Source organism: Vipera berus (assembly GCF_964194415.1).
Source record: "Vipera berus genome assembly, chromosome: 5".
In the NCBI taxonomy this organism is placed as follows: Eukaryota; Metazoa; Chordata; class Lepidosauria; order Squamata; family Viperidae; genus Vipera; species Vipera berus.
In genome coordinates, this window is record NC_138207.1 from 64,803,699 (window position 1) to 64,831,518 (window position 27,820).

Here is a 27,820-nt window from a genome sequence, read left to right on the forward strand (position 1 = left end):
TTTATTTTTCCTGTCTCATGTTATCAGAAACAATGCAACTAATTTTTAGAAGCTGTGTTTAAGAATAGTTTGAAGACATGAAGAACATTGTTTGGGAAACCCAGTCCTGTTCTATGATATAACATAATTCGTGGACAAATAAAAGATAAATGAAATATATATTGTATATTTTTGTATCTTCTTGTTTTCTTGCTAGCCTCTGCCATGAATGAAAATTGGTAGACTGGTAATCTTGGAGCAATTGATGATTTGTGAAATTAGCAATAGCAATAGCACTTAGACTTATATACCACTTCTAGGTGCTTTACAGCCCTCTCTAAGCAGTTTACAGAGTCAGCATATTGCCCCAAACAATCTGAGTCTTCATTTTACTGATCTTGGAAGGATGGAATGCTGTGTCAGCCTTGAGCCTTCAGTGTGAGGAATCACACTGTCACACTTCAGGCAGCTGGCAGTCAGCGGAAGTGGCCTGCAGTACTGCTGAGCCACCATGGCTCAGAAATTAAAATTCTATTAATTCATATCAGTCTAGAAAATAGTGCTTTCATATTCTGCGACATAGTACTTAGTCACTGAAATAAATGAGAAAATTGTTTCTTATAATAATTCTGCTTAACAAAACTTAACATCACTTAACAAAAGGCAAAATAAGGTTTGAGAATAGATAACCTCATACCAATGTATTTTTGTCCAATTAGTAAGCTTGTATCATAATGTATATAATTTATTGATCAGAAATATGTATATTTATTTCAAAAGCCAAGTAAATTTTGAGCATGTTTCCGGTGTATGTGGGGGGGGGGGGGCTGCATTGAATCTTTTTATTATATATCATCTCTCCACACACAACCACACGCTTACTGTGAGTTTAGGACAGCGGTCACCAACTTTTGTGGCTTGGCAGCCCGGTGGGGGGGGAGAGGGAAACCAGGTGCGAGTGGAGGACTAGTGCACACGTGTGTGCACAGCTCAACTTGCACGAGTGGCAGGCCGACACCCGCATGCACATGCAGCTTGATTGCCACTTCAGTGAGTTGACCTGCATTCACACCTGTGTGCACTAGCCCGTGGCCCACTACTGAGCCCTAGCCTATTCACAACTGGGCCATGGAGGACCCCTGGCTTAGGTATCCTGCTATCTAGATTTAATACATTTATGTAATATTTTTATTTTTACGGTATTTATTTTTATCCTTCTATGAAAAGTAATTCCTAGTATATTATGAAGCAGATAGGCTTGAGTTAGGAAATATTTTTCATAAATGTGGAGTTGAAAATTAGTTGTTGAATGTGAGAAGAGCGATAGATATAATGGAAGTAAAACATACATGAAAATCAATCAAAACTTTACCAAAAGATTTACAGATGTTATATGTACAGTTTGTTATAGTCTGTCCTGTCATAGAATGTATTTTAAGTTTTTGTTATTTCTTTCTGTAACATAAGGTAATACTAATAGTAGTGTTGTAGCCAGGGAAGTTGAATCATGTCCACTTTTGTTTTTAAATGTACATTTAATAAAATTTTCTAAAAAGAAAAAAGAAAATCAATGGGATAAATGTTTCAACACGAACAGGGCATAAAATAAGGGAGTGTGATGTTTCTTGGCTATTTAATGTCTTTATGAATAAATCTGTAACTTGCTAGTGATGTGAGAGTATTAGTATGTTAGTATTCATGATATTTTTCAAGGACATATTACTATGTTGACTATTTATCTGAATGATTTGGACGAATTGTTAGATTTAATGATGCAACAGAATATTAATCTGAAGACCAATGTAGCAAAGACCAATATAGTATGTCAAAATGGGTTGAATGATTGTCTGTCATATGTAAATAGCAAAAACTGAAGCAAGTAGCTGAATTTATATAACCTGGTAGAGTGTTTGCTATAGTTGGGAAAACAGATGGAGAAATAGGATTTGTGTGTGTGTGTGTGTGTGTGTGTGTGTGTGTGTATACCTGCTTTCTGGTCAGTATCACTCCTAGTGACATCCTGTATCTGTAGACAAACTGATTTAACACAAGGTCACTTGAGTAGCCTTGTGTTTAAGCACAACTGAAACCCATGGTCCCCCAATGTCTAGATTGATGCCTTAATCACTGTATCAGGATGGCTCTTTGGAGAAATGTTAAGACATGCCGATTCTCATAGAATGATAGTGAGTAGTGTGCTTTTTGTTGTGATGAAAGAATATTGTTAAAAGTGGTTGTGTATAAGAGTATGGGTATGAGAAAAGAAAAAAAGAAAAAGTCATGAATGAATTAAAATGGATTAAACACAAAAATGAGTGACCATTATAAAAGTATTACGTTGTGGTGATTTGACTGTGTAGCCATAATGAATGATTCAATTGCAAAACAAGTATATAAAGATTGAATGGGTCAAAATGAAATGCTACAAAAGTCATAATTGAATAGAGAAAGAAGTGAGATAAGAAATTTAAAGAATAAAAGACTCTGTATGAATAGATATATGGATATTTTGTAATGAATGATGATTTGCAAGATAGATATGAAGCAATGTGTGACTGATACTGATATAATGGTATTCCTTTTGTTATAGTGGTATTCCTTTTCTTACCTTATGGTTTTGATTTTTTTCTTACAATTTCTTATACTTTTCTTCTGTATTCTGCAAAACAAAGCTTACCCTGAAAGGGAGTGGAACAATTGGTATGTATGTAAATATAAGTGAATAAATGAGTATTACACCACGGGACCAATATATGAAGAAAGAGTGAATGGATTAAGAGGAAGAGGAAGACCAAGAAGGTTGTGATTGGATGGGGGTTCATAAATTCAACTATATTTTTTCTTTCACATTCCGTTTCTTTATCTTATTATTTCTTACTTCCTTTTGTGCAATTTTCATATTATTTATTGTGAAAGAGAATAGCATGATGACCAGGTGTGTACATAAATTCAATGCATATGAATTTATTGCTTATTCTCACCCTTACATTTCTGAGGAAGGTCAGATGGCTCTGTTTTTGGTTGACAGTCTCAAACTAACAGTGTATCAATAATAGGCACTAAGAGGCAGTTAGAACCTACAAGTTCATATTCCTGTTTAGATGAAATCACAAGACAGCAGTAATTTTAGTATGAAGGACTGATATCTTACAAGTGTGAACAGTAATGTAGAATAGGAATTTGGTAATTTTTAATATGCTACCTAAGTGTAATAAAGGATTAGCTTTTTGTTCTTTATTGGTATGAGATAATGAAAAGGTGTGTTGTCATTAGACTGATTAAATTCTGTTGTCCTTGCTGGGATGGGAACAGGGATATGAACCTTGACTCAGTGATGTGCAAGTATGTTAATTAATAATTTTAATTTATAATGTTAATTTAAGAAGTTAACAAACTGTTTAATTGTTGGTAATTGTTCCTGACGTTCCATTGATATCTGATGACTATTGCCTGAAATTAATAATCTCTCTTTTCATGTATATCAGCATCTGGGAATAGCTAACATAGTAATGATGCCACTAATCATGCAGGATCTTGTTTCAGCTATAGCTTGCAAATAGAGCAAAGGTTGCATTTGCTATTTGGCTTTCATAAGACTTAGCGTTGACCTTGTATAAAGTTAATCGGCTTTCTAATTTAAATTATTCTAGAGTCTCTTATTTTCTTTTACTTTTTAAACTAAGCCATAATTCAGATAATTAAATATTTTAATTACAGTTTGACACATTAGTCATCTGTCTGTATTGTCATCATTAATTTATTTTATAAAAGTGAGTGCTATTTATTTCAAATCCATTGAAGACATGCCATAGTAAGGTTTTTTAAAAATATGCAAAGATAATTAGCATGAAATGCTAATTATTAATAAATATACTAATCAATTTATCAGAACTAAACTGAAAGGTATATTATTTCAGAAAACCAATAGGAATCAATTTCAGTCCTGGTTTATATGTAATAAAATATTAGTATATGTGTAGGTTACATTAAAACAGCAATTTTATGTTGTTAGATGTTTATCCAAAAGTCAGGCACCTTTTTTTAATACAGTGTCAATTTTTTTTCTAATAAAATTATAATAATTCTCAAAGGGAAAAAAACTTTTTTGCTAGTTTGTGTAATTTTGAGCCATTGCTTTCAAATTGAGAAGAGTTTGTTTTATCTCAGAACTCTTCAAAATTAAGATTAAAGTATTCAGGTTTTCAAAATTCAAAATGAAATTTGCAAGAACCTTTATCTCAAAGCTATCACTAATATTAGTAGGATACAATCTCCAACAGTAGGATAATACTGATAAAGATGCTTCCAGAATTTGTAAATTAGAAAAAGCTTTTTAATTGGAAACAACTTCATGTTTTTTAGGACTTTCTCTTTTTATTTCCCTTCCTCCCACTTTTTTTTTATATGAAGTTTCTTTCAAGTCAGGTTCAGTTCCAGTCATGGGCACACCATGTAGTTTTTTTTGGCAACAATATAGAAAAGGTTTACCATAGAATGAAGGCTACTGCTAAGCTTGTAAGCCGCCCTGAGTCTTCGGAGAAGGGCAGGATATAAATGGAATTAAAATAAATAAAATAAATAAATACCTACTTCTAGCATATTTTTAACCCTTCACATTCTAGCCTACAATCCTAGTATTTCTTGTTGATTGATTCCCATTGAGATATTATAACTTGGTGTGATTCAACTTAACTTTTTGGGGTTAACGAAGGTCAGGTACCAGCTATTTATTATAATATATTGGTTATATTTGTTGCCTCTAGGCATTTAAGTGCTGTTTCTTTAAACAGAAAAGTATTACAGTGGTACAAAGAAGGTAATTCTAGGCATATTTAATTGAGCTGAACATATAGAATACCTATGGAATTAGTTCCATTCTCTCTGAGAAAGAATAGCTATATTTATGGTTGCATGAATTTTTACTTCATACTTTGCTAACTGAAATCAGTGTAATAGGCATCATCTTGAGAAATATGTAAATTAAAAATTACTTCATGCATTATTCAAAAAAGCTTATTTTGTATCATTGATAGCTCTTATCTTATGTAAAGATATGCTAATGGTTTAATTAAAATAATTACACTGAATAATGTACCCTGAACTTTATCCCAAAGTACTTCATATTAATCATCATACATAGCTGTATTTTAGTCACAAAGACAGTTATAAATTTGATGGTTAATAGATAACTAAGTTGGGGCCTGATTAACTCCCTCTAAAGCAGCAAATAGAACTGCCTTAGTTCTGAGTTAGATTTTGGTTTCAACTGGGAGTAGAAGAAGAATAGTGTAGTCAGCTTAGTACATTAGTACTCTCAAGTGAATGAAATCTTTAATGTGTGCCATTGTGCCCACAGTAAAAAAAATGACAATAAAGGTTATGTATGTATCTATCTGTCTGTCTGTCTGTCTGTCTATCATCTTTAAAGAATCAAGGAATACAAATCAAGTGCAATGGACTTGTTCTATTAAAACTCTAGGCAAATTAAAATAATGCAGGTACTGTGATACAGCAAAAAGTTGAGCTCCTCAGAATTTAGGGAACCTCATGTAAAGTTACAAGAAAAAAATTTCATATGAATGAATCTATATCTTGCAAAATAATATAGTATAAAATCCTTCCCTTTGTTTTTTAAAAGTATTTTAATTGTAAAGTTTTTTGTTCTTCTTAGACTTTGTCCTTCTTCTCTTTGCTCCAAACGGTTGGCATCATGAAGCTCATGTTTATAAAAATGAAAAATATGATATCTTAGAAAATTATGTTATCTATTTCTTCCTGGTAGCATGTTTAAAATAATATGAACCTCTTACAAAGAATTTGGATGAATTATCTCCTTGTGTAAAATTGTGCTTTGTGTAGTTGGTACAAAATAACAGCATTGTAATTCTGGTGTGAAAATTGTACAAAAGCTGCTAACATTTATTTCAAGTCAGTTGTGTCTAAGTATTATATAAAATAGATAGAAATTGAACAATATTACCTATGATTTTTCAAAATCTTCTGATGCTACAAAGATAGAAATACATAGGAACTAATGATATAATCAACTGTAAAAATGGAAGAAAACAAATCTTGATCCTAAAATTGTTGCACTGAAGGTTTCATTTGATAAATTGAAAGAGGATAACTGCAGCATAGTGGTTCACTAAAGATAAAGAAGGAACACAGGTCAGTAGTGGAAACAAATGGGAAAGACTAAAATGACAGTGGAGGGATGTGAAAGAGAATTGGGAGTCAAGGAAGTTTTTCACATGGTAGCCTCATTCTTTAAGTGCAGAGAGTAACAGAGGAGGCAGTGAAGAACGTAGTTTCCTAAAACCGTTGGAAAGTTAAATAACATTGTTGTAAAGGGTATCAGAGAAGCAGTGGCAAGAAGTGCTTTAAGGAATTCAGTGGTATGATTTAATTCTTCTTTAAATAAATTATTCTGCTCATTTTTAGGGCGCTGCTCTTAAATACTTACCAACCATTGTGAATGATGTAAAGCTTGTTTTTGATCCCAAAGAACTTAGGTATGTATGTGTCATCTGTACAAGTATGTGCCTAAGACTATATTTTTGTTCATACTTAATAATAATCCTCTTTGAACTTGAGATGTTCCTATGCTTAAGTTTAGGATTGTGTTGGAAACATTTGCTATGCTGTTAGTTTATTAATGGTAAAGCCTCTTTCAGTCGGAGCTCTACACCACAGCATTTCATAGCCATGTCTGCATATTTTACAGTTGCCTTCTTTTGGAACTTAAGTATTAAAACCTATTTCTTATCCCCAGACTTTGAGACAGAATGAATGTGATGGAACCCTTCAGTGAAGGGTTATTATTGTTATTATTTTATTATTATTATTGTTATTATTTTTTTGGACTTCCTCTTTTGATGATATAATTATTTTTGTTTTCTTTTTATAATTATTTCGTAAGTTGCTCTGAGTTGTAACGGATTGGTGGGGGAGGGGCTATACATTTCACAAGCTAAATTAATAATTGGGAGTGGGGTGCAGTGTAATCAGTGAAACTTACTCAAAATAAATATGTGAGTGTGCTTACAATTACATAGTGACATAAAAGAGCCTTGGTGGAGCAGTGGGCTAATGCCTCCTTAAGTAACACCAGCTGCCTGCAATTAGTGCAGGTTCGCATCCCACCAGGCTTAAGGTTGACTCAGCCTTCCATCCTTCCGAGGTAGGTAAAATGAGGACCCAGATTGTTGGGGGCAATTAAGCTGACTTTGTAATAATGCTGCTTGGGGTGTGTGTGAAAGCCCTAATAAGCAGGCATATACATAGAATGAAGGCTACTGCTAAGCTTGTAAGCCGCCCTGAGTCTTCGGAGAAGGGCGGGATATAAATGGAATTAAAATAAATAAAAAATAAAAATATATTCATGAACCAGCTTTCTTAACACCTTCGGGTTTCATTATAGCAGCCTTCCTCCTCCAGACTGCTTGCTTTCCGAAACATAGAGCAACCCTAACCCTAACCCCTCCAGAACCAATTAATGGCAACCTTTTCTGGAGGATTAATTTTATATAGCAGTGTCATTTTTCTATAATTCAGAATTTCTAGCCTTTTATTACCAGTCACTATTTTAATCAATTTTATTCTAATTTTATAGTCTGTGTTTATTATGTAAATTCTGCAAGGTGCTTGGAGTCTGGTGATTTCAAGTGGTCAGATCAATAAATGATTAAATAAAAATGTGAATTTGAAATATTTGCATGTTTTTATTCCCAATGCACTTGGGCACTTTGAAGAGCAAAAATAATTATCCGACTGCTATCTTTTATAGGCATCCTTTGCATTAAACTATATAGGAGGCATGCATAGCAGAGTTTCAGTTCATCTTATTATCTGGTGATGATTAATTGCAGATAGTTAAATCCTGAAGGAGTGAATTGAATACTTGTAAAGGTTGTACTGTACAGAACATATTCCACTGATTTTTAAACATTTTTTTAAAAAAACATAGGAATGAAGAAAACCATAAGCATTTGATGAAAAAAAATAGTTAAGGGAAAACCTAAAATATGTTTATTTTTCTGATTAAATTAATGCTCAGGAGTAAGAAATAAATTTGATGGTTTTACATGAGTCTTAAAAATGTATAAGTTAATAAGCATACAGATAAGATCAGAATAACAGGGAATCACATGAATTCTTAATCACCTTTTCAAATACATTGGATTTTTAAATTTATGTCCCAATATTTCTAAATAAATAAAAATTTCTTATCCTTTCTTGTTTGGCTAGCAAACTGTTTACAGATTTTATACTGAATGTTCCAGTGGGTCGTCTCACAATTCAGAAGCTGTACTGTTTGATTGAAATAGTTCACAGTGATCTTTTCACACAACATGGTAAGAAAAAAAAACTTTAAATATGTTTAAAAAGTATTTAAATTGTTACATGATTTATTATTTGTCAATCTCTGTCATGCCCCAAAGTGCCATAATATATACAATAGCTGAGAGAGATCACTTCCTCACCCATATGATTGGGTTAACATATATATAAAGGTAAAGGTTCCCCCGCACATGCGTGCTAGTCGTTTTCCGACTCTAGGGGCCGGTGCTCATCTCCGTTTCAAAGCCGAAGAGCCAGCGCTTGTCCAAGGACGTCTCCGTGGTCATGTGGCCGGCATGACTAGACGCCAAAGGCGCACGGAACGCTGTTACCTTCCTACCGTAGTGGTCCCTATTTTTCTACTTGCATTTTTATGTGCTTTCGAACTGCTAGGTTGGCAGAAGCTGGGACGAGTAACAGGCGCTCACTCTGCTACGCGGCACTCGGGATTCGACCCGCCAAACTGCCGACCTTTTGATCGACAAGCTCAGCGTCCTAACCCACTGAGCCACCGCGTCCCTAAACATATATATAGATAGAAGCTAATAATTAAACAACAACAACAAAAAAGATAAGTAAGAGTAAAACATAACTTTTTAACAGGAGCTAGAGATCCTCACTAACAAGAGACACCCGATACCTTCTTTTTTCTTCTATTCAAAATAGTGTAGACTACGTCTTCTAGCTGATATACACAATAGGCAACAGAAAAGATCTTGTCTTTTCTTCCACTGGTGCCCAGACAGTTTTTTTTTTAAAAAGGATAAACCAAAACCTTGACAGTTCTTTTTTAAAATTTGTTCAGGAAAATATGGAGGATAGAATGGGCACTCCAGACGGAATCGAGCAGTGTTATAGACAGATATAAGAATTATCTTCCCTAATATAATAGAACCGTTATCTCCTACAGAAACAATTAAATGTCCCTTTGGTTGCTGCACCCTCACATCCTTCATAGCCAGCAAGAGAACAAAAATGGTCCTTCACAAGCAATTCAAAGCTTCAGTTGCTTGCTATTCACACAGTAGCTACAAATTCCTTGTTAGAGCAACCTTTGTGTGAGTAAAGGAAATGGCAGACATAGATAATATCCCTAAACTGATGAAAGATGTACAAGAACATTTCTTGAACAGCTGCTCTTCTGGCAGATTCTTTCCTTTTGAGCCATGCTGTTAATGGCAACAATCCTTGAACCTAGAAGAAATCTCTAGCATACAGTTAGCACCAAGATACAGGTACACAAACGTGCTTTGAATCAGTTCCTTTTGTGGAGATAAAGCTTTTTGGGAAATATTCCAAATGTTATCTTGGTTGAAACATATATCAAAATATTTTCTTTCCTAAGGGCAAACATAACATAGAAGGTCTTTTCAGACGAACTGATGTGTAGTGAGACATTTCAAGAACATTTCAGATCCAAATGATCTGGAACATCAAGAATTTCAAACAAGATTCATTCACATTAATGAATGTTGTTTGGTTTTCCAAAGTTCACAAACAAAACAAATATGGCTGTTTAATCTGCTGCCAACACCACTGAGGGTTATTGGAATTTGTTGGAGACAATAGCCAAAGGCTATATTTAGAATTTGCTTAAATGCCAAGAAAGAAATTTGCGGCATCAGATGTCAGTTTTCTGGAGCTTAATGCAATTTTTATTTGCTATTAAAGAATTGAAGGGAAATCATATACTGATGAAAATAAGTAATGTTTACATTATGTAAAAGCTTATCTGAGAAAGCAAGAAAGACACATTCCAGGGTTCTCAACAGGGTGGAATAAACTTGCAGTTAATAAAAGTGGGACATCTATAGGAGTCTCTAGTAATGTAGTGGCTTGGCTCAGCAAGACCTCTCTCAAGTAGTTGAAACTGAATCTCCATAAGCCAGTTCTCCAACTGCTTCTAATGTTTCAGCTTGGCTTTCGGAATGTAAACTTGTTTGTAATGAGGTTTGTAATACTTAGGCTCGAAATGTTTTCTCAAAGCTTTTGTGCCCAGACACAACTTAATAATTTGTTTTCAATATATAAAAAGGCTCCATTTGTCTTTATGCCTTTCTATTATTATTATTGTTGTTGTTGTTGTATTATTTCTCAGGCATATAAGCTCAATAATTCAAAACATAGATCATATGAGTGACAGTGATGATTTATGGAAGTCACTCTCAAACAATGTAATTCATTTTACAAAGAATACAAGAGTATGCAGACTCCATTATCCGGAGATCTCCTCCCCACAGGATATCCATTTTAAATGATCCAATGAATTACTATAGCCAGATATTATTTTAGCACTTGTATGATCTCTTAGTTCAAATGTTATGATGGAGAATAGGGTGTCATTACCATATTGATTCTAATGGCCTCATATATATTGAGAACAATGCCCTCTTTCATAGCATGAGTCTAGATTATCTTGTGGGGGGGGAAGATGTCTTCTCGGTTACATTAGCCCACCCCAATAGCGCTAGGAAAGAAGGCATGCTGCAGGTACTGCCGGCTAGTGACTTGTCTACCAGGTCCCAGTAAATATGCTTTCTTTGCTGTGGTGCCCAGCTTATGGAACATCCTTATCTATTTTATATTGGCTGTTTTATTTATTGTTGTATATGCCCAGAGTCTTCTTTGCGAGAGATTGGCAGCTATATTCATTAGATTAACAAACAAACAAATTATTACTCCACTAGTCCAGTCTTCTGGAGTAGGTGGCCATAATAAATAAATCATCATCATCATCATCATCATCATCATCATCTTGAGTGATCAGGTATATAAGGTGCTATATACTATTTAATTCTACTTCATTTTCCACCTACCCCCCTGCCCACTTTCTCTGATATATAGACTGTAGGGAGATTCTGATGCCAATGATGACGGATCAACTCAAGTATCATTTGGAAAGGCAAGAAGACCTGGATGCCTGCTGCCGGTTGCTCAGTAACATTCTTGAAGTTCTTTATAGGAAAGATGTGGTTAGTAACCATTGTATATATTTAACGCTGACATTATGAATGTTTAAAAATGTCATGAATAAAATTGAGGCTTAAACAATGGAGCATTTGCTCTTCTAATAATGCCATTCACCTAGATTTCTGCTTTGAATTGAAAAGGTGAAAAGCTGGTATAATGACATGCATTTGGTATGTTATATTTGATCCTTATTTTATCACATGTAAAATTTGTTTAGGCACTAAACAATCTAGAATTACTGGAATGCAAAGCATTTTACTTCTGTTTGATAGCTTGATGGAGAAGTTCAGAATTTCTCTTGGCTGCAGTGAAGCACTACATCAGGATGGTCCATGATATTATTCAGTAAAGATACTGTGATAAAAGTGTAAACTCTGTTTTATAATTCAGTAGGATTGAGCCCTGATACTTTTCATCCAGGGACCAGATTTGTATAGATGACTAGTTGTTGTTTTTTTTATTCAGTTGAAGGGCTGATTGTTGCTCCCTTCAGATTGCAATTATTGACATACTTAGATTCCCAAAAGAAATGCCAAGAAAATCCAATGGGAACTTATTTAATAAGCCCAGAGGCACCCAGAGTAAGGTTAGGTGAATGGGCTGCCATGCAAATTGAATAATGAATGAATGAGTAATAAAATTACATCTAGAAATTAAGAGGCTTCTTAACGATATTCCTCATTTCAGTGAGCACAGTAATGCAGAATTATGCAGTGGTCCAGTAATTGTTTCTCTGCCTCTCTCCTATTCTGCAATGTGAACTTTAGATTTACACACCATAATCTTTTGAAGAAGGTTTTTTATTTATTTTAATTCCACCTTTATTATTTTTATAAAAAGCTTAAGGTGGCAAATATACTTCTCCCCCCCCATCCTTTTCTCACAATAACAAACCTGTGAGGTAGAATAGGCTGAGAGACAATGACTTCAAACCTAAGGAAGGACTAGAACTCAGTCTCACAGTGAGTTAACCACTAGACCAAAGTAGTCTTCATTTTTGATTATTTATAAGCCTAGGTGTTTAAAGTATGACTTACTAACCTGTGAATTTAAAATACATATCAAATCACAAAATTGTTTTAACTTCTTAAAATGGTGCCCATCATATTGACTATCTCACTGAAAAGAATAGAGAATGCTTCTCTGAAAACTACATAATACTCTAAAGAAGGTTGTCCTTTTGTTACTAATACATAATATTTCCCAGATGTCACCAAATGGGAGAAGAATGTTAAAGCTTTCTGGTAATCCCCTTCTCCTAAAACAGGGGTCTTCAAACTCGGCCCTTTTATGACTCATGGACTTCAACTCCCAGAATTCCTCAGCCAGGCACACTGGCTGAGGAATTCTGGGAGTTGAAGTCCATGAGTCATAAAAGGGCCGAGTTTGAAGACCCCTGTCCTAAAAGAATAATTACGATAGCTGCCACCACGCAGGCTAACTAAGCTCTCAGCATATTCTATCTTGTTTAGTTAGGGAGTTCTTAGCTTCTTTTTTCTTTCTTTTCTAGCAATATTGTCACAGTTTCCTAAAGTAGAGAAGATCAATGAAAGCCACTGGTAAATAGACCAGCCAACTAACGCAAAATTTCCATCTCTGAACTAGCTAGATCTGACAATTATGATGCTGAGATTGAATAATAAAGATACCGACTAGTGTTCCATCAGTAGTTCACCTGTATGAAAATATTATATGAGAGAAACTGTTTGGGAAATAAGATATGGATTCTAACTATTCAGTCTCTCAGCATAGGGCTTATGAAGCAGATACTTTTTAAGGCACTGTTGTGCCTTAAAAGTGTGAATTTAACACACCTGGCTTGGCAATTCTTTTGTATGGCTGTCAGTAACTGAATTTATTATTATACTATATTTCCATTGTTCCTAAATCTCAATATGTAACTTTATCAGTATGATAAAGCTCTTGTGCTTCTTTAACCAAGTTTCTTTTATACATAGAAAGGCCTTGGTATTCCTTAAAGATTAAACAAGCAAACACTTTCCTGAAATCTACGTTTTAACATGCAAGATATATTAACAGTGGCCTGTGTTTTAAACCTCCCTGTGCTGTTTGTGAAATGCGATTTTGATTAGAAATACAATCCAGTGGTGTAGTGCTTAATATTTAGCACAAAAAAAAAAGATTGGTTGCTGTGCACCTTGGGGCATAAGCAATTATATTCTAGTTTCTTTACCTGCTGAGATTAGCAAAGTTGAAGCCTTTTTGCTTAGGAAGGTGCCAGCAGACCTGCTGAGAAGGCAGAGGAGGTAAAAGATGAATAGGCTGAACTGGGGGAACTCATTTTTGAATGGTGACAAAAGTCCATTTCCTAAGGAATTATTGGGAAATGGAAGAGAATATTTATTGGTGACAAATTTAATTATGAGGGTCAGGGAGCAAAAAGAAAACCTATTAACAAGCGCTGATGATAAAGACAATGAAACCAATTCATCGTTTCTTGAATACAAAAACAAATACATGCAGAATACTGAAGCTTGTCCGTTTGTAATGTTTGTAAAAAAATGTGATTTATTAGCAATTGGTAAAATAATTGTTTGAAGAACATGTTCATAAAGTAATGTGCAAAAAACCTGCAATAGCCATAATAGGACAATATCAACAAAATTCAATTGCAAGTTTTAATAAGTGTGCATCACTAAAAAGAGGGTTCTGTGTGCATGTGTGTTTTGTGGCCAGTTTTTTTAAGCAAACATTTAATAAGGAATAGTGATATTCTTCTAATAGCTCCATTTATTTAAACTTTTCAGTATTATTACTGAAGTGTCTCTAGAAGCTTCGCTATATAAAGTACATTGTAGTAGCATTATTTGGAAGTAAACACTGTGTGGGGCAGTTGGATACATTCTTTGCACCAATTAGAGTGATTAAATTTTCTTCTTGCTTTGCATTCTCAAGCAGATAATATAGGGTTTGAAAAGTAGATTTATTGCAGCAAATTAGGAAGTCATCTACATAGTGGAGTTTGTCATCCTAAGAGCATCCTGGAACCCTGTCCTCCATATATGTTAGTCCCCAGATTTAATTCCTTGGCATTTTACTGCCACCTTTTCAAATCAGTATCTGTGCAGCTGTACACTTCCACTCTTGAGAATTGCTGCCATCTGCCCCCTTTTTTAATAATGGTTTTCTCTGATGTGAAAATCAGAAATTCCCTTTTTAGTAGCTACAAGTCATTTATACGGCATGAGAGAGTGAGGCCAGTCCTCAATTTTTCAAATATGGCTTCACTTTGCTGTATGTTTGAAATACTCCTAGAGGTACCAGTTGAGTTTAGGAGTATCACCTGTACTTATACATGTCCTTAGCATGGAATACATCATTTTTTGGGTCCTGGTTATAAACATTAATAGGAAAAAAGATGCATTTTGAGGACTGGCTATTCAAGAAAATTATATATTTAAGATCACAACCAAAGAAAATTAACAATTAACCAACTTGCTCAGACTGAAGAAGCTACTTGGGTAAGCAGTGAAACATTTTGAAGCAACAAGAAAAAAAATCCAGATGCCGTGGTTCAACTTCCAAAGAAAATCAAATACATATGGTATATATTTGGGAATGAATGCTTTGTCATACACTCCTTTTAATTATTTTACCTACATTATTTAGAAATGGCCATAGAGCTGAATGATTTTAATAGAATTCCCATATTTGAATGCTGCTTTAGAAAATCAGTACATTTGAGCATTGATCATAGTGAAACTAAAACAAAGGGATTCAAAATTGTTTGTTGTATACATAAAGATATTTAATCCTCTTGGCTTTGGCTACTTCTTTTTGTGTTTTATTTTTAGGGACCAACACAACGACATGTGCAAATAATTATGGAAAAGCTATTGAGGACAGTAAACAGAACCGTCATATCAATGGGACGTGACTCAGAACTCATAGTAAGTGCTTTTCAATAAATATCTAATATTAGTTTTGCAACATAGGAAAATGTATAATCCACTAGAGTTTCCTCCTGTAAGATCAGTATGTTTACAATATTTTGAAAAAATTCTAATTGCCCATTTACCGTAATTTCATTGGCATGTATAGTAAGCAATTTCACTTTTTAGATGCTCTGAAAGATATGAAATTGAACACTGTTCATTCCAATAAATAAATAACACTTTTGCATTTATGCATTTTCACCTTATAATGTATAGGAAAAATTCTTCCTAAAAGAGGAACTATTGATATAGTAAAATAGGCGATGATATAGTATATATTATTATTTGTATTGAATTTATTTTTTCTGTTACATTACTTTTATCTGCATTTAAAAAATGTCTATTTTTCTTTAGGATCTCTTCCATCTGTCTCACTTGTATCTATCTTCAGAGTTTCTTTTATTTTGGGTTCCTTCTTTGAGTGTAGGGAGGATGACCATTGAATTAAGATTGGACAGTTAGTTTATAGAGTTTAACTGATGAATTAAAAAGAAAATAATTTATAAAATTTAAAATAGTTGAATTGGTGGCAACTCATAGAAAATGAGTGCAAAGATGGTATTAAATGATCCATACATTTCACAATAATCAAAGCATAATAATCATTACGATATAATTAATGTTGTAATCAGCTAGTAATCAGTATAAAAATGAGTAATCAGATGAAGTTGCAATGTAAATGATTCAAATAATCAATGAGAAACCTAATATGATGAATCAGAAATTAAACCATATTCAATGACAAAATTATATGAATTCTGATAAAAAATATATTAAATTCTAATTATTGCATGTCCTTTTGCAACGTAAAGATCTTTTAAGGAAAATATTTAAGCGTAAAGAAAAGTATGATAAGTACTGCTGAAGAGAACTTTTCTTCAGTGAAGCTTTGTATGAAGCAGCCCCTCAAAACTGCTTCACAAAGTAACATGCATCTCCACTTTTAGTATAGAAATATTACCTGTTCAGAACAGTTTGCTTTATTAGGATCTATTCTTGTATTGCTCTCATAGAATGTAAGAATACAGGACTGACTTTACTGACTTGACATGATTCTTATTTCTTCAGTTATTTATATTAGTTTCAATGAAATAATAGTACCCTATAATCCTTAATACAGGGACGCGGTGGCTCAGTGGGTTAGGACGCTGAGCTTGTCGATCAGAAGGTCGGCAGTTTGGTGGGTCAAATCCCGAGTGCCGCCTAACAGAGTGAGCGCCTGTTACTCGTCCCAGCTTCTGCCAACCTAGCAGTTCGAAAGCACGTAAAAATGCAAGTAGAAAAATAGGGACCACTCCGGTGGGAAGGTAACAGCGTTCCGTGCGCCTTTGGCGTCTAGTCATGCCGGCCACATGACCACGGAGACGTCCTCGGACAAGCGCTGGCTCTTCGGCTTTGAAACGGAGATGAGCACCAGCCCCTAGAGTCGGAAACGACTAGCACGCATGTGCGGGGGAACCTTTACCTTTACCTTTACCTATAATCCTTAATATAGGAACATTATTATATAATTAGTCCATGAACTAAACTTTACTGTGGCACATATGTTTTAGCACTAGAAAAATTAAAACTTATATTTTAAAGAAATCTTGGGGAGTGAAACTGTCTCCTCTCTTTTATCGATTGTATTTTCATGTTTGAGTCTTCTTGAGTGCTAAAACATTTTGAAATTTTAATTGTCAGTAATTACTTTGTTTTACTGCTTTTTTTTAAAAAAAAAATCTAAACAGGAAAAGGGAATAGAAGCCTGTCAGATCCTGGGGCATATAAGCACTAATTGTTAAGTAAGAAAAAAAATAAACAAACTGTTTGGCCCTAAGTTACAACTATCAGAAGAGAAAGAATGTTTTAATTCTCTTTCAATTTTGTATAATAGTTTTCTGAATCTATCCAAATTATAGACATCTTAATGTTAATTTATTATCTTTGCCTGGTTTAACAGTACTTGAAATTATCTAGATGCATTAATTTCTGTTTCCTTGGAGATATTATTGGCAGTCATTGAGCTTTTAATGTTTGGATCCTTGTCTAGCAATACTTGTTTGTCCAGTTTCGTCTTGCTGCTTAGAAGTTTTGTTGATGCTTTTTGGAGGAAAATAGCATATGATCTTTATTCTTTTAAGCAACAGGCTGGTAACTTTAAATCTCTGTTAGCAGGAGGAAAATGGGCTTATTTAGAGCAGTATTTAAACAATTCCCTTTGGATGGAAGGAAGGGAAAAAAGCTATATGCCAACAGTTTCAATCATTTTGAGATGAAACAATCCTTTAAAATTCCTTTTCGATAAAGTTTGAAATTAATGACTAATAAATGATCACTGCCTGGAAATTGAAAGTTAGTTTCATTGATATACTGTAAACTATAACAGTTTCTTAGACTGTCTTGTATGTTGATTGGGTTTGAAGTTTAAAAGCTTAATTACAATTACTGTTAGCTGCACTCAAAATGTAATCATAGGTAATACAAGATCACTGTCATATATTTGAAAAATAGAAGCAAATGGATAATGCTCTGGAAAATAAAGTATGTATTTTCTAGCAGATGTTGAATTTATTCCACTGGAGCAAGTTCAGAATATGTGATCTTCTATAACCCTTACTTTCATTCAGAAGAAAGAGAAAGCAGTAGTGACTAAATTAGGTTCATGAGGACCCAGATTGTTGGGGGCAATAAGATGATTTTGTAATAATGCCGCTTGGGGGGAGCCCCGAAAGCCCTAATAAGCAGGCATATACATAGAATGAAGGCTATTGCTAAGCACATTGATTTGTGCTTAGATTGTAAGCCACCCTGAGTCTTCAGAGAAGGGTGGGATATAAATGGGATTTAAAAAAAACTATGCTAAACCATAATCTGTGTTATATATTTGCAAGTTATTGTATTGTGGTCACACAGACATTGTGGCTTACAAACTATTGTTTATGGCTCAGTACAGTGAGAGACTAGCCAGTGATGAATTTTGAAGCAAACCATGGATTGTATACTTGAGTCTTCTCTCCAAACTTAATTTATTTGGGTTTTTTTAATAGTAGAAGAGCATTGCCATATGTAAGGACTAATGTAGAAAAGAAAAGAACCACCAGTTCTCAGGTTAGACAGAATTATCAAGTAGCTAGCTCCTTGATTAAGGAGTTCATGGATTTGAAAAAGTCAGAGGAGATGGTCTAATTTTTGAACCTGCACGCACACACATATCACACTTATTTAGATTTTTTATATTATCAAAAATTCAATAAACTGCCATTGATAACCGTTTCAGAAATATTGTAATGGAACATTTCACACTGTTATACTCAGCATGGCAGGTACCTGGGAAGAGCATTTGGGATTTGAACTCTTTGAGGAACAGAATTTCTGTCAAATTCATTTCAACAAATTATCAAAAAATGACCAATAAGTTCAACCATGGATGCCATTGCATGCCACTAAAATTAACTTGGTGAAACAATAAACCAAATAGGATTGCAAGCATGTTACCATCTTACTCCTTTTTCTCAAAGTTTTTGAGGACATTGGGAAAATCAGTATGAACTTTCCTTGATAATCTTGTCCATTGCTGAGAAGCTAATTAGTTATTTGTAATCCTTATTTTATATTTTAATGTTGTGCTATGTAATTTATTTTCTTTTGTGATTTATAGCTTTATAAACCAAGACGCAGTGGCTCAGTGGGTTAGGATGCTGAGCTTGTCGATCAGAAGATCGGCAGTTTGGCGGGTCGAATCCCGAGTGCTGTGTAGCAGAGTGAGCGCCTGTTACTCGTCTCAGCTTCTGCCAACCTAGCAGTTTGAAAGCACGTAAAAATGCAAGTAGAAAAATAGGGACCACTACGGTGGGAAGGTAACAGCATTCTGTGTGCCTTTGGCATCTAGTCATGCCGGCCACATGACCACGGAGACATCCTCGGACAAGCGCTGGCTCTTCGGCTTTGAAACAGAGATGAGCACCGGCCCCTAAAGTTGGAAACAACTAGCACGTATGTGCGGGGGAACCTTTACCTTTACCTTTTAAACCAGGATACATTTAAGATTTGATAGATTTTGCATAGGCTTGTCTTTTGTTGCTTGAAATCTAGTAAATTCTATTTGAAATATTAGCTTTCAGCAGACATTTATCACCAAGTACCCTTATTAAATATGTGCATTTGGAAAATGAGCAATAACTGAGAAAGCAGTACAGCTGAACAGACCATAAGTATTTAATGAATGCTGACAGCACCAAGCATTTTAGAGGAGCACTTACCTCTTATGATTCAATGCATTTCTGAATGGAATTCATTCTGGCAAAATCAGCGATGATTCACTTTTATACAAGAAATTATGTAATAACAGTTTTTCATTGCAAATATACTTTAGTATGTATCTTCTGACCTTCCATGAATTCATGTCAAATTAATTATTATGCTTTTTATTCCTCCTGAAACTGATAAGAGTATGGATTTGACACTGAATCAACAGGTGGCAACACTTGGCTGATCTTCTCTCAGCTTAGCGGGGTGTCAAACTGCCAGCCCGTGGCCTGGTTGCATCATATGGAGGCCGCGCCCACCCCAGCTTTGGCAATGCAAAAAAAGTCATGATATGTCACGACACATCACGTGACGCGGCAAGTTTGATACCCATGGCTTAGAGAATAATCAGGCTGGATCTGGTTTATAGTGGATGGGAGACATCCAGGAGACATAAGAACGGAAGACTAAACTGGCAAACTGAAAAACTATACCAGAAGTAAGCAACACAAAGCCATTTCTTACTGTAATTGTACCCAGGTCACTCCTTAAGTCATCAGGATTTGAGGTTGATATGAAAGATACTCCAGTACTATATGATAGTAAAAATGGTTATAAAAATAATTCTTAATAGCTAAGAATAGACCTTTTTTAAAAAAAAATACAATTGGCATCCACATATTAGATTAGCTCAGAATAGTCTTGTAAAAATCAAAATGAATAAGAAAAGAGCAGCATTCTCAAAACTGATACCTTTATCTAGAATCTTTCAAAGATCTTAATTCCGAATTCTACAAGAATTTCTCCCAGGAAAATAAGCTTAGTGTTAAAATCTTAGCATCATGATATGGCAAATGTATACTTCTGAATAGTCTTTACATAAATACGAGATACTGTAAGCCTGTCTTTGTTTATAATGCTAGTTATTTTTTCAAAGAGAATACAGCTGGAAAATTTAGATGAGTTCATGTTTAGAATAATACATTTTGTAAAATAGCTGATTCTCTATGTTCATCAAATCGTATTATAATTATCTTAAAGAAAGGAGTTGCTTTTCCCAGTGCTTGACCTCACAATTTATGGCTAGGTAATGGCTAGGAAATACTACTAAAAATTAAAGGAAATTAACAATTTAGGAAAATATGATTGAAAGGTGAAGCTGATTATTTCCTGTTCTCCAAGTTAAATCAACAAAAAAGTTTGTGACAGCCTAAATTTAGCAATTTCAGTCATAAATACATAAATCAGATAGTTGGAGTAAAGAAACTTAAATATGAACATTATAGATGTGGCTGAATATTGTACTTTGTTTAAATCAATTATTTCAGGAAATTCTAGTTCTCTTCCAATCATGTTATATTCTAAGGCTCACTGAGTGGTGATAGGGCAAGGGGATAACACCGACAGACAAAACAAGGACATAGGAGCAAATATTCAGTCATTACTCTAAAACCACAAAAAGATGAGAAAGTAGACATTTCTTCGCTGCTACCGTACTTCAGGATGGGAATTAAAATATTTTTTTTCAAAATAGAATGTAGATTTCAGTAGTGTAATTTTCACCTTGATACAGAAATTTAAATTATCATGGATTGCAGTGGTGCTGCATACAGCATTTACAGGTCCAAGAAGACATATATAATTCAGAGGATTGGTTAAGAAATCTTAAATTATTAATTGTTGTACTTTATTGCTGTTCAAATCGAGGGCTGTTCATAAAGGAAGAATGAAATAGTGTGACTCGAGATGTAGTGATGAATATTTTTGCCAAAACTAAATAAGAAATCTCTTAATCACATACAGTACTTTTGTTCACATACTTATCATTGCAAAGTCATAGACAAGTTGGCATTGAAAAGTTATAAATATAATCCCCAAGGTTGAGGCCCTTCTCAGAGTCACACAGAATACAGATTTGTCCTACTTTTGTCCCATATGTCACTGTTACTACTGAACTTTTCTTGCTAGTGCAGTGATACAATGATAGTTCCAGTTTTCATCATTGCTACTATACTAGACTGGCAGAATGTAAAATATTTCTATAGAATATGTAATTTTGTCAGGAATAACTCCTTATGTTTGTCTTTGGAAAATTCAGCTTTTCTAGCCATTTATTTTGACACCTCCTTACCCAAACTTAATAATATGTTGAAATCAAACAGAGATATCTTTACAGCAATTTCAGATTGGTAGTTTTAAATATATGCCACACTCCCGGGTATCTAGTGGTTTTTTTGTATCACTTGTTTTGGCAACTTTACTAGGCTTTGCATCCAATTTCATAAATGTTGACAGCACTGTAGCATTTCTCAGGACACAACACACAACTAGCTTACTACCATAGATATGTTGTAGGGGCATGGGGGTTTTTCCCCACTTATTTACTATTTCAGCAGAGGTACTTGCATATTTGAGCATATCTGATCCACAGTGATCTTTGAGAAATATTCTAAATGTGAAGAAAAAAAACTTGCAAGTATGCTGTTAGTAAAGTTATTCTTTGGAATATCACTGATGGTTTGTGCCAAACTGTCCTTTGGATCCTGAACTTGCATACATACATGTATACACTTTATATTTTCTGATAAAGCAGAACATTTATTTTAAAGAAAAGCCTTTTTTGGTATGCATTGTATTTGTATTGTATTAAGTCCATAGAACTGTATTTTGCCTGTCCTGAAAGATGTTTTTCGGCAAGGCACCTTTCTCATAAGAATTATATTTTTGTAAACCTGAGATATTACACTTGATAAGTTGAATAAACCAGTTTGATTCACAAAAAATAGAAGCAATGTGGCTTGTACAATGTTGACCATTGGATGTAATAGCCATTTAAATTTTCCTGAGTTGCAGTGATGCAGTCTGGATGACAAAGTGTACTCAAAATTGCCTGCCAAAAATATGGTGCCTTATTTCTCCCTCTCTCCATTTCTTTTAATGAATTTCAATAATACCTGGAAGCTCACATTTCCCTTCAGATTTGGTTAAACTTTCTATAGGTTAGATATTATTTTTGGTCTCTTTTTCGTTTGATGATACATCTCCTCCAACGTGTTTAGGGTTGTGAATATGGTTCTGGCCCTTTAACCTGTGAGAAAAATGTAAGGAAGAACAAGAAAATCCAGGAATTTTTATGGCTGAGGATTATAACTATAATCTATTAATCATTCAGTACTCCCTCTAGTGCCATACTTGATCTGTTCATAATTAAATTACATTTTCTCACCACAGTTTATTTTTTAATTCAGATTTTATAGTTCATTAAAATCTTAACTTGCTGCTTCATGCTAGGAAGAAGTGCAGATTGTATAAATCTCTAGATTTCTTTTGTGGTGTTATGTTTATTTAATTAATTTATTCAGTTTATAAAATTAACACTCAAGATTAAACTTAATCTGCAATTCTGAATGTGTTTTCTAATATAGTGACAATTACTGCATTAAAGATTAAGTTGGTTCTAATTGTTTTATATTTTTTCTCATTGAAATAATATTTTCTGGGTGGCATTTTAACTATCTTTTAATGTAATGGTATATGAATATATAATTCGCTGCTTATGTGATGGCAGTCACTCTGTTCGGGTTACAGCACTGCTATTGAGTTCAGTCAATCTTATTCTGACATGTAACTTTTAGTACACTGATTAGCTTTGCAGGTTTTATTTAGATACTGCACATGATGTTTATGCATGTATTACAATTAGTTTGAAGGATATATATTGGTGTTTTAGTGAAATTAATGATACTGATGCTGATTACAAGTTCGTGTATTCAACTTATTAATACGCAAGTAAACTAACTAAATAATTTGTCACTATTGAACTCCAAGAAATAAATTATAGGATTCAGATTAAAAAGGTCTCCTAGCTAAATGCTAGAAATTAAATCTTTAAAATGTATGGATATTATTTCTAATCTTTCAGTAGAAGAGAATACACCTACAGTAGTGGCCAAAATTGTGGAAACCTTTTGGGAAAAGTGTACAGTAGAAATGCCACTTTTGGTTAAGTTTCCACCAATTTTTCTTCTAATTTCTTTATAACTGTAGCCTTGTTCACTTAATAATACTATTTTACATCGCTTTCTGGGCAACCAGTCAACTCTTTGTACCATTACTTTAATTTTATTACATTTTACAAGCTCACTAAATATAAGAACACAAAAAAACCCAACCAACTTATTAGTGATCACATAACACACTGACAAATGTCCTCCTCTATCAGTTTCAATACAGGACATCAATAACTGAATCCTACTGTGATCTGATTGGCTCATTGCCAAAACAAGATGACACCTGATTGGTTCTCTAAACACTCATGCTCATTGGCCACAATCAGATGAAGGAAAGCTACCTGATATCAACCTCAGCAAGTTGTGCTTCCTTTTTCTGGTTATTTGGCTATAACTTTTCATAGAATACAGTACAGATAATTGAACAAACTTTGTTGCATTACATTCTTGATTAAATTATCTTTCCATTGATATATGATTTTATGGTACTACTCCAAAGAAAGTGGTGTTATTAGCCACCAAACCTCAAAAATACAGTTTTCCCAAAAGGTTTGTACAATTTTGGCCGCTACTGTAATTTAGGCCTGAACTATGAAATCCTTGGTACTCTCTAAATTTGGTTGTTTGCTTGCAGATATTTCGTTACCTAACTAGGGAATATCATTAATGCTAATGAGTGTGATGTTTGCTCCCTGTTTATATGCAGTAGCTCGCCCTGTCAGTATTGCTGTAAATGTAGTTGATTTTTCTACTTGATAGTTCCTTAATTAGGATATTGTTTTCTACTTGTTTATCTGGTGTTAATCTCTGCTTATCCGGGTGTTGGTTGCTGGAGATCATATGTTCTGATCTTTTTGTTTCTGTCTTTGCTTCGGTGAAGTGTGCTTTGACTCTTATGTGCCTACTTTTTCAAATATTTATTTCAAATAAAATAAATCTCAATTTAGGCATGAAAAGGCTGTCTGGGTGACATTGGACCACTTACTCTTTTTCAGCCCAACCCATGTCACAGGGTCATTTTTGTGGGGAAAATGGAAGGAGGAGCAATAAATATGTTCATTGCCTTGAATTATTTATAAAAATAATAAAAGCAGGATTTAAATAAAATCAATAGTAATAGTATCTTCACTAGCTAGTTTGTTCAGCAGAGAGATTTTGCTTTATAGGATAGAAAAGGAAACATAATTATCTAGTAAATTACTTCCTTTTCTATAGATTGGTTAATAATTTTTAGCCAAATGGCTAAAAAGCTTTTTAAGATATTAAATTAATTTAAATAAAATACTAAGTCTACTTTGGAATGAGCCTACCTTTAGTTTCCATAATAAAACTGATATGTGGCCATCAATTGTAGGGATTCTCATTCCTAAATCTTCTTTAGGAAAATGTGAGAACTGATTCATAAACTGAGACATATTTTCAAGCATAATCTCCATATGTTCCATAACATCAGTGTGGTCTCCTGTTGAATGCCACGGAGTCATTCAAAAGAACTAGTATCAGATTTCCTTCATGATGTCTCTCTGTCTCTTCTTAGGTTTAGGCTGAAGTGCCCAAAGCTAAAATTTCCTCCTAATCCATAATAGTCTGCTCAAGGACAGGGTCTTTGGCAGATTGACCTTTGATTATTGCAATTTGATGGAATTTAACATACAGCCAGTATCAGTGGTGGGATTCAAATATGTGAACAACTGGTTCTCAGTATGGATGTCATTTCTGGAAGTCCATTCTGGGCCTTGGCAACAAAAAATTAGCTACCGCTTCTTCCAAAGTGTTGTGAACCGGCTGAATCCCACCAATGTCCAGTATTGAGAATCACAGCTCGGTGGTTCCAGTGAAATTGTTTGGTGTATTTTTCTCACAGGGTTCATCTGAGTCAGAAACCAATGCTGTTTACCTCACCCCTCAATCCTCTTCCAGGATTATCTACTGCATCTGCTGATTGAATTCCATATTCTGGGAATTTTAGAAATTGACATTAACCATGGATTGGGTCCTGATGAATTTCATCTCAGTCTAACAATCAAGAAGTCCCCAACATAAGAACATCTAACTTACAATTTACACTTCTAAATTGGCTGCCTACTACTAATAATAGTGGATGGCATTTTCCTTTCTTGAGCTAATGAACTGCTGAAGCCACACTGTGTTGTCATGAACTGCTGAAGTTGCATGTTTTTAATATACAGCAAGAGAGACTTAGGAACAGATTTTATTCATAACCTGGGGATTGCCTTTGTACATTATTTTGTATTAGAGATTCTTAAGGCAGCTTATTCTGCCATTGAATTGCTCTTACAGTTAATATTTTTCTCTTGCTATCTGAATAACGGCTACTTCCCTATATAGCGATTATGTCTTGTTCTATTTACTGGAATAATTCTGAGCTTCTGGAAGGAAACCCTCCACATACGTGAAAAAATATATACAGTACTGTATTGTTTCCCCTTACTTCTCTTTTCCAGGCTAAACATATCCAGTAACTTCAACCATTCCTCATACTTTTTTTTTTCTTCCCAAGCCATATGTAATCTTGTTGGTTCTCTTCTTTTTTTCCTTCCTAAAGTGCACTGACCAGAACTGGATGCAATATTCTAAGTGCAGCCTAGAAATGGAATATAGTCTTTTATTTATTTGTATTTATTTATATTCGTTATTATTATAAATAAGTCAAGGCAACGAACACACATCCTTTTTACCTTTTTCTGTGGATAACTGATTTGTTTTTATAAATGATTGCTTCACCATTGTTATTGACACTTCTGTTGAACTCCTTCCTTCCTTCCTTCCTTCCTTCCTTCCTTCCCTCCCTAAACAAATTAGTTAGGCCTGGATTGGTAGGACAAAAGGGAGGCTTGACCAGTGCTTTCCTTGTCCCAACAGAGAACAGTTGAATTTTCTGTGAATATCTAACAGCTGATGTATGTGGGTCAAGCATCTGTCAAGCTAGTGCTCACTGGTAATAGGTAATTCACAACAGTGAGCCATTAAGCCCTTTTTGTAACTTTTCTTTTTAGATTTAAAACTACTTTATCTTACTGAATTATAATATCAGCTACACATTAATCAGAATTGGTCCTGGTAAATCTTTGTCACTAGGTCTTCAACCTATGGGCCGCAGCCCGGTATTGGGCCATGGCCTGTGGGCACTGGGCCCCGGGAATGGCTGGTGAGTGTGCACACCCCTCACTCACTCAAGTGCCGCTGCAAAGGTGCTAGCAGCCCATTTGTGCATGTGTGCAGGCACTAGTGGCCCCACTGTGTGTGTGCCTGTTTGTGCATGTCTGCGCAGGGCGCATGCACATTTCCCTGCTCCTCCCTTTCCCTCCAGGCTGGGGAGCTCTGGTTGGGGAGCTGTGTTGTACTGGACAGATAGCGTTCTTCTCATTCATTCTTCTGCTTTGGATGGGAACATCTGTAAGTGTTTTATTGTAAAGAAGAATCCGAATTTTCAAGCAACCCAGTTTTATATTTTTGGGTCTATCATGGGCTTGTCTTTACTGGGATCTTGTGTATTAGTTTTTTCATCTTATGCTTAGCTACCAAGCAAGAGTTAGACCACTGCAAAAATAGGCCCTGAAATTTACTTCAATTCCATTGACTCCTTCAAGGAAAAAAAGACTTGCTTTTGTTCCAAGAATAAAAAAAAGAAAAGAAAAGAAAGAAAAGAAAATCCAGAGGCAACAACTACAAATAGGTTACTAGAAGGTAAATAGTTGCTTCCTCAACCAGGAATTCATTATTGGTTTTTTTTTTACTATGATAGCTGATCCTTGCTTCTTCCTTCACAAACTCTTTCTTGGTTGTTATTTCTGGTTCCCATAGAAAGGTAACATAGGCCGGATAATTCTAGTTGAATCATCGTCTTGATCCCTTCAAGTGATAAGATATAAAGTATTTATCTACAGCTTCATCTTTTGAATCCTGTCTTTTGAGAACATTCCTCTATTTTAACATTTTGATACCATCTCTCAATATGAATTACGATGTTGTTTTTAAAAATTACATTGTTTTATGGAGATTTTCAAAGATTCTTGATAATTGTTGATAACCGCCCTGAGTCCTTCGGGAAAGGGCGGTATATAAATCTAATAAAATTAAATTAAAATTAAATTTAGATTAGATTGATCAGTAAGTCAAATACATAATACAGGTAGTCCTCAACTTACAACAGTTGATTTAGTGACAGTTCAGTTACAATGGCACTGAAAAAAGTGACATGTCCATTTTTCACACTTATGACCGTTTCCGCATCCCCATGGTCATGATTTACATTTAGATGCTTGACAACTGGATCATATTTATGACAATTGCAGTGTCCCAGGGTTATGCGACCCC

At 34.5% G+C, this 27,820-nt stretch overlaps 2 protein-coding genes across 3 annotated transcripts in view; one reads left to right on the forward strand and one right to left on the reverse strand.

Moving 5' to 3' along the window:
- DOCK1 (dedicator of cytokinesis 1) overlaps window positions 1–27,820 on the forward strand; it is a 443,954-nt gene that overhangs the window by 124,162 nt on the left and 291,972 nt on the right. For both annotated transcript variants that reach the window (XM_081328492.1, XM_081328491.1), the window contains exons 24-27: window positions 6,421–6,491; window positions 8,227–8,333; window positions 11,164–11,291; window positions 15,105–15,200. In XM_081328492.1, coding sequence (XP_081184618.1) covers window positions 6,421–6,491; window positions 8,227–8,333; window positions 11,164–11,291; window positions 15,105–15,200 — 402 coding nt within the window. The remainder of the gene's footprint in view (window positions 1–6,420; window positions 6,492–8,226; window positions 8,334–11,163; window positions 11,292–15,104; window positions 15,201–27,820) is intronic.
- The window catches only part of INSYN2A (inhibitory synaptic factor 2A), a 97,800-nt gene that overhangs the window by 5,242 nt on the left and 64,738 nt on the right, over window positions 1–27,820 (reverse strand). The window lies entirely within an intron of this gene.